Source organism: Mastigoproctus giganteus, chromosome 2, assembly GCF_048544385.1.
Source record: "Mastigoproctus giganteus isolate SK-2022 chromosome 2, ASM4854438v1, whole genome shotgun sequence".
Classification (NCBI taxonomy): Eukaryota; Metazoa; Arthropoda; class Arachnida; order Uropygi; family Thelyphonidae; genus Mastigoproctus; species Mastigoproctus giganteus.
Window position 1 is genome coordinate 71,599,758 of NC_143576.1, and position 15,359 is coordinate 71,615,116.

The 15,359-nt window shown below is 35.2% G+C and overlaps 1 protein-coding gene across 2 annotated transcripts in view; it reads right to left on the reverse strand.

Annotated features, from left to right (window-relative positions):
* Positions 1-2,741: 2,741 nt before the first annotated feature.
* Positions 2,742-15,359, reverse strand: part of Crag (DENN domain-containing protein Crag) — an 878,555-nt gene continuing 865,937 nt past the window's right edge. For both annotated transcript variants that reach the window (XM_090389072.1, XM_090389068.1), the window contains one exon: positions 2,742-4,110. In XM_090389072.1, the coding sequence (XP_090245198.1) occupies positions 3,965-4,110 (146 nt within the window). In that variant the 3' untranslated portion in view covers positions 2,742-3,964. The remainder of the gene's footprint in view (positions 4,111-15,359) is intronic.

Here is a 15,359-nt window from a genome sequence, read left to right on the forward strand (position 1 = left end):
TGGTGTGCATGCCACACTTTGACCAGCTGCTTATGTTGGTTTGAATCTGGATGGACCCCAGTGTGCTAGGTGCCATATTTCAGGACTTGCACATTGGGGTTATACACAGGGTTAATAACAGTCTCATCAACATGAAGTGCAAGTTGATGATTTGGCTTCGCAGACTGACAGGCTTTGCTGAAATTAGACCCACTTGACTAAAGTGTCACCCAAATATCACTTTTATCAGCATTTTAGACTCCCAGGTAGCAAGCACCGCTTGACATATCTGAGAGAATGTTTGTGACATCCTCAAGGAAGTATATCCCCTGACTTGAAGCATTTAAGCACCTTGGGTTAAATGCTATCATATTTAAAAAAAATATGCTGATGATTCAAAAATAAAAGAATGCCAATAGGTGGGCCAAAATATTTAAACATTTTGAAACAAGGAACATACCATGCAGGCATCTGAAAAACGGAAACTGGATTTGCATTATGTTTGCTGGGAACCAATAGCACAACAGAAAAAAACACAACTGACCACAGAAACTCTAAAAGCAATACTACAAGTTAAGTGCAATTTTGCTAATTCTTTGTGAAGCATTTTATGAAGAAATAATGAAAAAATGCAAATGCTGAAAAATTCACTCCTTGGAAAAATATATTTAGCTATATTATTTAATTTCTATCGTTTTTATTGTTAAAAAAATAAAATATCCACATAATATAGGTATTTCTGTGTATTATAAGTAACATAGATAAAATAAAACAGATGTGAGAATATATATTTAGTTCAAAGAAGTATATGTATTTAATTTATATTTTGTATGTGAATATATTTTTTTAAATAAAAAAAAAAAAAAAAAAAAAATATATATATATATATATATATATATATAAACACAAATATTGCGGGCGGGGGTTGTAAAATCGACATTCTGAATTGGAATACTAAGGATCTGGTAACTTTAATCAAGAGTCAAGTACCTTCAATCTTTTCATCCTTCAACCCATGCACAGTACAAAGTTTTTTTTTTTTTTTTTTTATGAAAACCCCAAACACGAGAGGTATTGGAACCTATAGTACTTAGTACCATGCTTGGGTCGGAGGTTGAGAAGACGAAAGAAGATATTTGTTGACATTAGACTTGAACTTCTGTAGATTGTAATTAAGTACTACAGGTTCTAATATTTTTCGTAGTTTTTTTTGGTGATTTTTATATAATAATAATAAAAAGCAGATTCATTTCAGTAAAGTAAAGAAATCAGTAGTTAGCACTGTTCCTTATGCTGTGAGGTGCTAATGGCTGAGATAAATTTTTTAAAGAATTAAAGTATGCAGCACTGCTAGTTTAATAGTGTAGTGGTTTTTTTTTTTTTTTTTTTTTTTGATTTGGTAGTTATTGGCGCATCGGCTTCTGTGGCCATATTGCACCTCCCTAGGTTTTTGCAGTACTTTGATCCAAGCCCGAGGCGGGAATCGAACCCGCGACCTTTGGGTTGCCGGGCAGGTACTTTACCCACTCGGCTAGCCCGGTCGGCTAGTGTAGTGGTCTGCACATTGAGACGATCATTGCCCATAAGAAAAGTATGTATTGGATGGGTAATCAAGTGAATTTTTGTGCAAAATGTGACTGATCAAGTGAAACCTTCAATTTCTCTCAGAAGTTTCCTGAAACCCCTCTTAAGTTCAGCAAATACAACAGGATGACATTAATATTAAAAGGCATCACTGGATAATCCAAATGGCAATCTTTTCATTAAGTCTTATATGCATCAGATATTCAAAATGTAATAACACGTGATAAGACATTTCTAATCAAATAAGTTGTTTGAAATATCATTTTACAAGACAAATCAATCCATATACCAAGCTCTTTGAAGGAGGTAACCATTTTCTTATTTTAATGGAAAAACTTCCCTCTTTGGGGTCACAGTTTCATAGAATGGAGACTATTTACTTTCTTTATTTTTCAGAGAATTGGAAAAAAAACTGCAACTTATGGAAAATGGGTATTACTTCATATTTGTGCCTTAATAAAATAAATATGCAGTGGAACTTAAAAACATTAATAGTTATGACAATACAATTCCCATCCAGTGGAGGCAGGTGTTGGACAGTAACACAATTTCATGCGGATAGTATGCACTTTCCCCTAGATGCATGAAACTGTATATTTGAAAATATGATTAACTTAACACATATCACAGACATAATTCAAAACAAATGCAACTCTCCCCCCCTTTTCTCTCATTCAAGAGAAATTATGTAAAATATTGATAGGCATACATTAAGTTAATTTCTCTGTTTATATTAACATGTGGGAGAAAATATGCACAGAAATTCATATATATCTGCATAATTCTTTTTTTATTTACAATTTGCGAAATCATTTTCACTCAACAAATATACAAACATCTCATTCCTTAACCTGAAGATAATTTTTTTTTTTTTTTTAATTAACGTTAATAATGAAACTTTTACTGGAGGCTGTATAACCACACCAATTGCATTTCTTGATTTCATTTCCCATTCATTCATACTCATGTGTGCAGGCGCACACATGAATCTCTCCCCCACCCCCCCATACAAACCCATTTTCCTCTCAATTTAAAATGTGTTACTATACACAATGCACAACTCTGTATGAAATCAAGGACTGTGCACTTTAAATTTTATCTAAAATCTAAGAAAACTTTTATAATTTGCTACATATCTTAAATATATTACAACTTTCATAATTAAAGTGCTATATATGCAATTTGTTTCAAAATACATAATGCATTTTTCATGGACCTATGAAACTCTTGACTAATTTCATATACATATACAATACTTATTTACATATAAGCACAGCAAGCAGAATCTCATGATGTATAATAAATTCTAGACTCCTCCAAAAAATTAACTATTAAAAACACTTTTTCTTGCATTAACAACTATATTATACAATATCAACTTATAAAACACTAAATGTTGCTTGCAAAAAGGTTAGTAACACTGGCATTTAAACAGAAAGTAATAGCAATAACAACTAGCCTTGAAGGAATTTTTTTTAACATTTCGGTGATCAAACATGAAATATTTCAGTAACTCTTATGCAAAAGCAATAACAAAAGGAAATTATAAATTTATAATATATGTCAAGTATGAGTTCTGATGATTCTAAATAAGCTTTATACAGCAGCACATAAGGTTTTTACATAAAAAATACAACAGGGCTGATAACAATCCATTATCTACATATAAAAAAAACAAAAAACACTCCATAGAACACAAGAAATAATATTTTTGTACAAAGCATATCCAACATTCCCAAACTATACAATAAGCATAAATTTAAGGAACTCTGTAATGTGAGTCTGCCACTGTTTGAAACTGGCAATACTTTGGTATTTATAAGAGTAGAATAGGGCAAAAGTTTATACAATAGGCAGGAAATATTAAATGAATGTCCTTTCTTTATTAAGTGAAATGGCATAACAGTGAGCATGGGCAATAACAATTTAGAGCAAAATCTAAATCTAAATTCTCTTCTTTGGTGTAAATGTGTACAAGACTAACAAATGTTCTTAACACGTGTCAACATTTAAACCATATTATGACATAATTGTAATTTCAATTCATTCAAATACAAGATAAGTTATATTTTCAGTATAAATGAATATGACTGTTTTGAATCACATAATGCTATGTAATAGTTTCCTACTGAGTGAAAACTGAATAATACGAAAATTGGCAGGATATGATAGCCCTCTTGATGCCTAAGTCTAGATAATAATGGAAAAGAGTGGCAAAATTGAGTGATCACAGTTAACACATGGGAAACTGCAAATAATGGCAATATAAGAAACAGTTTCACACAGTCACTTAACTTCTTTCAACTGAGAAGACTTTAATAACATTTCAGTTTTAACTTGAAAGTGGAAGTTCAAAAATTTTCACAAATGAACCTAGCAAAACACATTATCACATGTTTCTTCATATAGGCCTTAGCTGCAACTCTTTGAAATAGCGATGGCAAAAATTCGCTCCACGAGAAGGTGGTTTATCACACTTAACCATCCATGATAGTTGCTTATTAGAAAGTCCTTTGTAAGTTTCTCGATATTGCTGATCAAAAGCATCTAAAGAGAAACAAAAAGAGTAAGATGTGATAGCTAAATCCCATTTACAGATATATATTGATAATTTGAGAAATATTCACTGCTAAAGGGATACTGAACTCTGTAGCAAGTGTCTCAAATAAATAAATTAAAAAAATATATATACAACTATAGCACTATATATACATTATTAATAGTTATATTAGTGAAAAAGGAAAGAAAGTTAAAAGACAATAACTAATATTTATGGGTTAATGCAGTTGCAAGCAATCATGCAATACACCCATAATGTCTATAGAATATTATTAGAAAAAGTAAATCAATCCAATAATAAGAATACCATCAGGGACTTAAGAAAACGCAAAAAAAAAAAAAAAAAAAAAAAAAATTATTATTATCGCTTTTTACCGACAATCTAGATGACTTCAACTGGGGCCAACCATCCAGAATGAAGGCAAAAAACGACAAGAAGTTCTCTGTTTCTGTGATGATCAATATATGCTAAGTAATTTAAATCTAAACCAAATATAAACCAGTATAGGCCGAATATAAATCGAATATAAATAAATCGAATGAAGATAATTAATTAAGAAAAAATTTTGAAATATTAGAATCAAAGGTAAGAAATATAAGTAAAATATAAATGTAAGCATATATTAATCATCGTTGACCCGACAGAGAACGTAATTTAATGATTAAAATAAGATTAAATATATAATACATACAGTACTACATTTGACCGTATCTAGGACATAATGTAATAGTCGTCAAAATAATATGTGGTGCCCCCTATGTGATGGATACGGTAAAAATAAATAAATAATTAAATTAACGCAAAGAGAAACATGCAGATAGTAAAGGCAGTTAAAGGCATTACAAGATATAAGTTGTGTCCTACTATAGGAACGGGTTTGCGATCCCGGGCATACCCGAGCCACAACTTATATCTTGTAATGCCTTTAAGCTGTCCTACACTCTTTATTTTTATTTCTCCGAAATTATTAGGGCAATCCGAGGACGTAGGAGAAACTATTTCTTATCTATACCACTATTTTTCGCCTTTGTGGAGTTCAGGTTCTATTTTTCCTACTCCTTTAGTTTTTCTTCTTACTATCTGCATGTTTCTCTTTGCGTTAATTTAATTATTTATTTATTTTTACCGTATCCATCACATAGGGGACACCACATATTATTTTGACGACTATTACATTATGTCCTAGATACGGTCAAATGTAGTACTGTACGTATTATATATTTAATCTTATTTTAATCATTAAATTACGTTCTCTGTCGGGTCAACGATGATTAATATATGCTTACATTTATATTTTACTTACATTTCTTACCTTTGATTCTAATATTTCAAAATTTTTTCTTAATTAATTATCTTCATTCGATTTATTTATATTCGGCCTATATTGGTTTATATTTGGTTTAGATTTAAATTACTTAGCATATATTGATCATCACAGAAACAGAGAACTTCTTGTCGTTTTTTGCCTTCATTCTGGGTGGTTGGCCCCAGTTGAAGTCATCTAGATTGTCGGTAAAAAGCGATAATAATAATTTTTTTTTTTTTTTTTTTTTTTTTTTGCGTTTTCTTAAGTCCCTGATGGTATTCTTATTATTGGATTGATTTACTTTTTCTAGTAATATTCTACTATATATACACATATATATAGTGCTGTAGTCGTAAAATTAGCAGGTATACCTATGAATGCTACGAAAAGCAGAGTATACTGTGCATATCAGGCTTATTAATTCAATTCCAGAACACGCACACAACACACATAGCATATTTACTTATGTATACAGCATATATATATTAAAAATAATAAAACTATAAATATTGCCTAAGAATCAAATTCTAATAAATTTTTTTTTTAATTTTCAGTAAATATTTTAATAATATATATATATTTTTTCGTCTTTCAAAAACAAGTTATTCACCTAAAACAAAAACATCATAGTGTAAAAAAATATGGAGGTCCATATGAGTGGGAACATAGTTTATTTTATAATTATATATACAGGGTGTCTCAAAAATATTGGTACAAATGTTTAGGGGAGGTAGGTAATATCTAAAAGAATGTGAATCGCATAGGAACCCATAACCAGAAACATCACGGGAAAGTAGTAGCAGAGGCAGAAGAAGCAGAAATGACACAAGACAGTAATTAGTGGTAAACATTTATTTGACATAATATTAACAATGGAGTACGAGATGGATGATTTCATGATGTTACAATAGATGCTCGAAGGTTCCACCATGAGACGCGATGCATGTGTGACACAGAGGCAGCATGGATTGGCAGACACGGTCGAATACACCTGGAGTTTCTTTGACAGTAGCAGCAGTGCATACGAGTCTCGCCACAAGATCCATTTCCATCTCCACAGGCGATTTATACACGATAGATTTGGGGGCCTCCCCACAGAAAGAAATCAAGGCTCGATAAATCAGGTGAGCCTGGGGGCTATGCAACGGGTCCACCACAGCCAATCCATCGACGCCCAAAACGCCTGTTCAAATGGTCACGAACACACCTTCCACAATGGGCAGGCGCCCCGTCATGTTGAAACCAAATGTTGCATCTCACATTTGCTGGAACATCGTCAAGTAACCCTGGTAGAACTTGTTCAAGAGAGAGATTCGATATTTAGCAGAGTTCATGCGGGATGGTAACAGGTATGGACCGACTAAGCGGTCACAAGCGATGTTGTGCTGCATGGGGGCGCACACCATGTGGGTTGTCGTGAGCCCACACATGAGCATTGTGCTGATTGAATAAGCCTTCCCGAGTGAAATAAGCCTCATCCGTGAACAAAACATAGGCTGGAAAATTCAAGCCCAGAACACTTTCTTGGAGAAACCACTGTGCAAAATCCACACGTGCAGGATGGGGGAGCAGTAACTGAACCCTTTGGAGATGAAAGGGGGGTAAGGAATCATTGTGCCAGACACACTGTACACTGCAATGAGACACTCCTAAGCAGAGGCAACGGCACGTGTGCTGGTTGTAGGATTATTCTGGATGGCATTCAACACACTTTCTTCCATGGTGGGAGTTCGCGTCGAACGTGGTCTGCCCATTCGACTACTCCTGTTACCTCTAAATGACCCATAATCGCACAAATTTTGATGCACACATGCAAACAAATGGTGGTCCGGTACATGACTGTCTGGGAAGCATTCTCCATAAACTCGTTGAGCGGCTCGTCCATTGCCCTCTGCTAATCCATACACAAGGTGCACGTCTGCCAGCTCGCAGTTCATATATCGATGCTTGCTCTTCGTACGGCGACTACTGCTTGAACGAGTAAACCAGAAATTTTCCCTCTCGCAAACTTATAAACAGCGCCGTCTACCGACTTACGGTGATGTTTCCGGTTATGGGTTCCTATGTGATTCACATTCCTTTAGATGTTACCCACCTCCCCTAAAATGTTTGTACCAATATTTTTTGAGACACCCTGTATATACAGTATATATATATATATATATATATGATGTAATATAAAAGTTAGACAAGAGTAATAAAAATAAATAAATATAAATCTATCATTAGAGGCAGCAATGCAAATCCTCCACATGAAGCCTAATTATATCTGCTAGTTGAAATAAATCTGATATTTAAAATAAAATAAAAACATCAGCCAGTAGTACGGCAAAAAAGTAGAGCGAAAAACAACGTAAAATAATATAAAATAAACAAACAGGGAAGGGAAAGTAAGAGTAATAATAAGACAAAAAAGTAGTCGATAATCCCCTGTATAATTTAGTCATTAAACCCAATTAATAAAAACGATGTAATTTTAAATTAATGCCAATTATAAATAATTTAGCGGTTCCTCCCCAGAAGGTACCAGTTCCAAAAGACGTGAAATATCACCAAAAATGGGGGTTAAAGAAACTACAAGAAATTAAAATATCGAAATGATAGACTGACCATCATGCCCCATATCGACAGAGGACCACGAGGCCAATAATGGTCATGGAATCGCTGCATTTCAATCGTCATACAAACCATCGCAAAGGCGGAAATATCGAAGAACCATACCCCTCTACCATTCTCCGATATATCAACCAATGCAGAGGATTTGCATGGCGGTGGTCCTTATGCAGCGAGAAATAATCTATAGAACAGACAGCACTCTAGATCAGAGCCACACCACTGACATAATGTAAGCTTAACCAGCTTATATATTGCCGTACTACTGGCTGATGTTTTTATTTTATTTTAAATATCAGATTTATTTCAACTAGCAGATATATATATATATATATATATATATATATATATATATTTTTTTTTTTTTTTCCTGGCACTATATAGTGATTAATAAAAACAAAACATCAGTGACAACAGTCTTACTAGCAAAAAAAAAAAAAAAAAAAATTATTTCCTGATTACCTTAGTGCTCAGCTGTGAGAAGCAAATAAAATGGTGTACTCTGTACATAAATGGAACTGTAAATTTTTTTTATGATTATACTTCTTTAATTAAAGATTAATTTATAATACAGATCAAAAGTGAATATCATACTTGAGTAATATAAAAATTTACACTGATGTAATTCTGATATATATTTAAATTTATGTTTTTCTGTTTTTGGTTTACAAACTGCAACAAAATACATTAACAAAGAAGGAATCCCAACTCATGACTTATGACCAGTGGGATTTCAGAAGAGTGAGTTAAAGCTTCAATTTTATATATTTAAAGCATAATTTTGTTTACATCTTTCTAAAAGACAATTTTTATCACCTGTTGTCATGCCAACATTCAGATCATTTTTATGTTATTATTACAAATACTTTAAAGCTGTTAACTTTTTGAAAAGCTGGAAATTTGGTAATCAAAAAGTAGGAAAATAGGAAAAATTTTTGAAGTCAACACTACTAACAACACAAACCTTTTATATTAAAATACAGCTATTGTATTTAGATATAAAAGGTTATAAAAAGTATTTTAATATAACAATTCAAACAGAAAATCTGTCAGTGGTTGTCTTTTTATCATATGATTACAGCTGCTTCAAGGTACTGTTGCAGATTTTGCCCTATTCAGAAATGTTCAAAGTTTTGTTTAAAAGAATGGTACAATAGGCCCTCGATTTAATGGACTAATTGGGGGAAAGTCTGTTAAACTGAATGTATTTTAAAAACATATATTAATAATGAACTTACAATGTACATTGAGTAATTAATACAGACCACTAAAACATCTGTTAAAAATATAAAAATAAATTTATGACAGGAACCAAACTTTATTTTAATTAAACATGTCAAAAACTATACAATGTATCTATACAAAAACTATACAATGTTTTCAATGTGAACATTAGATTTTTCATTTATATTCATTTTAGAGGGGAAAAAATACTTTTAAATTCTCAAACTCCATTGAATAAAAAACAAAAAAAAAGTTAAAAAAAAAGATACATATTATTTAATATTAACTTAATTGAAAGAATCACAATTTTTAGAGTCAGAAACAACTGTCATGGAAGGAGAGGCATTAATTCCTTGCTGGTAGAGGGTTCTGGTGAAACATGTCCAGTTGATGAAGTGGTCTTGAAGAAATCATCAAGCTTCAGTTGCCTTACAACTTGGTGCTGCTTTCTTATTACGTAGACCAAAATTCTCTAATAAGGAAGCACATCAGGGTCTGATGATGATTCAATATAATGTATGATGTCATCTATATGTTGTCTTATAACAGACAATTTAGGATGAGGTATACAACTGATTCTTTGACTTTGTCATCATCATCGTACTCTTGTTCTCCACGAAGAACATTTTCCACAATCTCTACCTCAGAAAACATTTGATAGTCCGGATCACCTTCATAATTTTCGAGTGAATGTTCCACATTATTCTCGGTTGCATATTTGTTGCCGGCCCTCAGAAGAGTGTTCTGAAAATTAGAGTCCTCAACTCCCTTAAAGTCCATTTCAGGTTCTATGTCGTACAACAACTTCTTCCAAGCATTGGCCAAGGTAGTAGTAATCTTCATATCTTTCCACGCATCTGCTACATTAAAGATAGCAGATATGATGTTGTATGCATGTATATTTTGCACTGTCCTGGTGCCTCTTATATCTTACCTTCTCCTGCATCTTCTGTTTCTTCCAAAACAACCTCTTACATGCAACATTACACCCTGATCCATTGGCTGTATCAGTGTAATGTTTGGAGGCAGAAAAACACATTTAATTCTCCCATCCCTGCTAACTAACCTCTGAGCATTAGGGTGAGCAGATGCATTATCTAGAAAAACAGCCGACAGATATGCTGTCTGATGTGACCTCTCTAAATTTATCCTTTAGGACAGAAATTGTTTTGTCCATTAAATCGAAGGCCTACTGCACTAATGTTTAGACAAAGTTGCCAACGGCATTTCAAAAGCTTCCACAGAAAGAGTTCATGTCGGTTTTTTTAATTTGGTTGACTCAGCATAGGGAATAGTTAAAATGCCAAGGATGACTTAGAATAATTTTTTATATTTCAAGGTTTTTTCTGCACTTGTCAGTTACTCAATCAAGGACCACTGTACGTCAATTCTTTCTTTATTCATTATTATGAAAGAACTGATACAACAAAATACAGTGTAGGACCCCATATTAAGAAAGACCTAAAATCTGTAATGTTCTAGGTAAAATTGAAAATGTGATGTCCCTACATGATACAGAAAACTTACTTTCCCACAGTGTTCAATGGAGAGGGTGACTTTCATTGCAATAAGTCATCTGTCTATCACTTTTACAAATCAGAGTTGTTTTGTTGTTCACAAAATTTTAGCAGCAAAGGAATTGTTATTTACAGTTTGTTGGGTAGTTTTATTTAGAAATAAAAAAACCAGTTTTATTTCTCAATAATTTATTTGTGGATTGCTACTCTTAAGTGTAAGACCTCGCATTTAGCAGCATTAAAAAAGCTGCAACTTCTCTTACCATCTTTGAAATCTGTTCAAGTCATCCTGAGAGAGCACTGCTTGGCACTGATCATTAATGACTTTGCCAACTGTTATGTCATCTGCAAATTTTGACATCACACTTTTTATCAATTCATCAATGTCATTTATGAAAATGAGAAACAACAGTGCTTCAAGAACCGATCCATGAAGAAATCCACTCCCGATATTGTTGGGATATTAGAGATGTGGTATTGGTATTTCTGGTGCAAGGGCTACTAGGGCCATATTGCGCCTATCAACGGTATGGAGGTCAGACATGGTGATTATATAGCTGTATCCCTTTTAGGAAGCAGAAAAATTCTGGAAGATTTGCATCATTGCCTATAACATGACTAAGTGTTAAAGGTTCTTGAAGATTTCATAAAATACTGAATGAGGCTTTTTGGGCATCAGTGTATAGAGTGCAATCAACGAGAATGTGTTTGACTGTGAAAAGAGAGCTGCACTGCGAACACTTTGGAGGATCGTCTCCTGTGAGTAGATAAAGATGGGTGAGATTTCACTCTGGATAGGAGGAGTTCTTCCTTTCTGTTTACACAGAAACTGGAAGCCCATAATTGTGGTTCAGATTTTATTTGAAGGAGCTTGTTCTGCAGTTAAGCTTGCCATAGATGTGTCCACTGTTCCTTACATACATGTCTTATATAGGATCTGTAGTCAATATATGGAACGTAGTAATCTGTCGATGCCATGTTGGATGATTGTTTTGCTGCATAATCCGCTTTTTCATTCCCCGATATTCCAGTGTGGCCTGGGATCCAACGAAAGTTGACTACTTGCTGGCATTCATGGATTTGCATCAGCTGAGTTTTTATTGTTGTTATTACAGAATGTGTTGGCAAGGAAGAATTTTGCAAGGCTAAAGGCTAAAAGTGCACTCTGTGAGTCTGTATATATTACACTTTTTTGAATGGACAGGTGGAGAATATTTTCTAAGGCAAGGAAACAGAGATGGTGTTATAGGGAAAGACGGCTGCAGCACTGACTCCACTTTCAGACTTTGATCCATCAGTGTATACTTTTGTAAAATGTGGATAATTGTGTGTGTGTGTGAGCAGTATGGAGTTGCTGTACATTGATATTTGCAAGTGAATGTTTTTCCCAGTTTAGGAAATAGCTGTCACAGGATGCTTAAATAGAAGACCATGGAGGATCTGCACTGTTTGAATCTTGTAGGACTTTGTCAAGATGTATATTCCAGGTTTGTGATAATGTTTGTTATTTGGTTTTTAGGAGTATTAGCAACTAAGGCCATATTGCTCCAGGGATATGTGGTGGTCATTCCCTGACCTATCCGCATCCTCTGTATTTGGTGGGCACGGGCTCGAACCCCGGTCTAATCAAGAAGCATGTGCTATGCACTGCTGCTCCTGCCCACCTGGCTACGGAGGTGCCGCTTGTGATAATGCCGGCAATCTGATGCCAGTAGGTTGAACTGCTCTTGGTTTATTTCTATAGTGCATTGAGAACTGTGGATCATTAAGTATTGGCCTAATGGGGTGAGTAGTTAGACTTTGAATTTTGGCCACATAGTTCAGGAGTAACATCTTTCGCCTGAATCAAGGTTCATGGGCTTCTTAATTGAAGCCCATGAACAGACTTTGTACTCGCAATGTTCTATAAGCACTAACAGCAATCCTGAGGGCAGAATGTTGAATAGGGATAAGCTGTGCTAGCATGCTTTCCCTAGCAGAATCATACACCAGGGCACCATAATCAAAGCGAGGTCTGATCAGGGCTCAACACATGTGAAGTAAGGTGTAACGATCTGTACCCCATGATGTAGAAGAGATAACTGTTAGTAAGTTAATTTTTTCTGGCAAACAGTTCATTGATGTTTAACGTGTTTGGAAAAGTTCAATTTATTGTCAAAAATCACACCAAGAAAACAAACACTGTTCACAACAGTGACAAGTTGGTTTCTTAAATGTATTTCAGGATCTGGGTGCACCTTTCATTTGATACAAAATGAATGACGCTTGATTTATGGTGGTCTCACTCGGTAACCATTCTGTGCCATCCATAGTTCGATATCATTAATTGATGTTTGCAGCTGCCTCTCAATAAAGCTCATGTTTTGCGAACTGCAAGAGACAGCCAGGTCATCAGCATAAAGATATGAATTCACTGTATTGGGAATAAATTTAGTCATCTGGTTTATTCTTATTGAAAACAAGGTTGCACTAAGAACAGAACCCTGAGGGACTCCTTGCATATATGTTTTGGAAAGGACTTGCCAATAGAGAACTCGAAAGGTCCTGTGCTGTAGGAAATTCTGTATGAAGTAAGGTAAGTAACCCCTCAGATCCAGGTATAAAGATCTCTCAGGATACCAAATGCTAAGTGGCAAATTAGCGTTAGGCTAATGCCAATCGCTATTCACGTGGAAACAGCTTCAATGGCAGTTTGTAGCAGAATGCATATACAAGGGACTCATGAGTGCACAAGTATGGCTACTCCTCCATGAGCATTAGTGGTTGCAGGTCTGTCTTGCCGAAAGAGAGTATAATTTTTTTTCGAGGGAGAAAACTGAGGTGTTAAATATGTCTCTTGTAAGCAGATTCCAATTGGATTATGGTTTATAATTATTTCGTGGATGTCATCAATATTGCTGCAAAAGCCTGTGCTGTTCCACTGTATGATGTTTTTCATTGTTTGGATTTAAATGGAGAAGGTGTATCTGTCTGCTTTTTGGAAGTCTCCAATGTCACACTGCTCCAATTTGGAACAAATTGGAGCAGTATGACATTGGAGGCAAATTGCTGCTATGGATAAAGGGGTGGTTGAGGGGGAGAAGACAGAGAGTGGTAATCAATGGACACTGCTCATCGTGGACTAATGTTATTAGTGGAGTCCCTCAGGGCTCAGTGTTGGGTCCATTTTGTTTTCTGTATTTATAAATGATATTGATGATGGTATATCAAGTTTAATGTCCAAGGTTGCAGACGATACAAAGGTAGGCAGGGTTGTCAAGGACACTAGTGACACTATGCTGTTGCAACAGGATCTGGAAAAGTTGAGCAGATGGGCTCAGAGGTGGCAAATGAAGTTTAACATTGACAAATGTAAAGTACTACACATGGGAAACAGCAACCCCAGAGCAACGTATCAACTCTGTGGTACTACACTGACAGTGGTAGAGAATGAAAGGGCCTTGGGGGTGGTTGTGCAGGCAGATATGAAGTTCTCTGAGCAGTGCAGACGGGCTGCAAGAGTAGCTCATGGAGTATTGTCAATGATATACAGGAATTTTTCCAGCAGGGATAAGGAGGTGATTATTCCCTTGTATAAGGCAATGGTCAGGCCACACCTAGAGTACTGTATACAGGTCTGGAGGCCTCATTTCAAGAAGGATGTAGAGCTGCTGGAACGAGTACAGAGAAGGGCAACAAGATTAGTGAATGGAACAAAGGGGTGCTCTTACGAAGAAAGGCTTAAGTTTTGCAAATTACAGTGTCTGGAGACTAGGCACCAGCGAGGTGATCTGATAGAGGTGTATAAAGCCTTGAATGGTTTGAGCATGCTCAATGCTGATGAGATTCTTCCTCTAGCTCAGAATAATCACCTGAGAGGGCATAAATTCAAATTGAGGAAAGACAGATGTAGGATAGACGTGCGGAAATTTGCCTTTAGCCAACGGGTGGTTGGTTGGTGGAACAGACTTCCATCCCTTGTCGTGGAGGTTGATAGCCTAAATAGGTTTAAGGCTCAGCTGGACAGGTATTTTGAACGAACAGAGGGGTGAAGTGGAAGTGGGGGTTTTTTTTTTTTTTTTTTTTTGGCTGATGCTGCATAAGCTTGCTTTCTTGCATCAAATGCCTCTACTAATGCTAATGCTAAGTCTGTTTCAGGCAGTCAACTTTCATTTCTCTCTCTTTGAAAAAACAGGCCTGGTATCTATTTCATCTTCTGGATGGATTTACAGAATGGTTTCATTTTCTTCTTGACTGCAAGTCTCATTTGTGTCCATAGCGGAAGAAAATTCAGCATGCTGCTTGTTAATGGGATCAGAATTTTCTCTTTGAGCAGGTCTTATGGAAGTTGCAGGAGCAACAGGTGGTATCATGACTGGTGTGTTACTAGATCTGTTTGAAGTCTGTTGCTTTGAGGCCTGTAGTACGGAAGAGAGTATAGACCGAGCCCATTCAGAAATAGAGATGCTTGGTGGTATTGATGTCAGTCTGAACGGATATTATTATTATTATTAGCCGTATGGTGCAAGGAAGAATGGGGCTTATGCTGCACCGGCCAAAAAAAAAATTTCCCTATTACCCTGAGAGACAGAGAGAG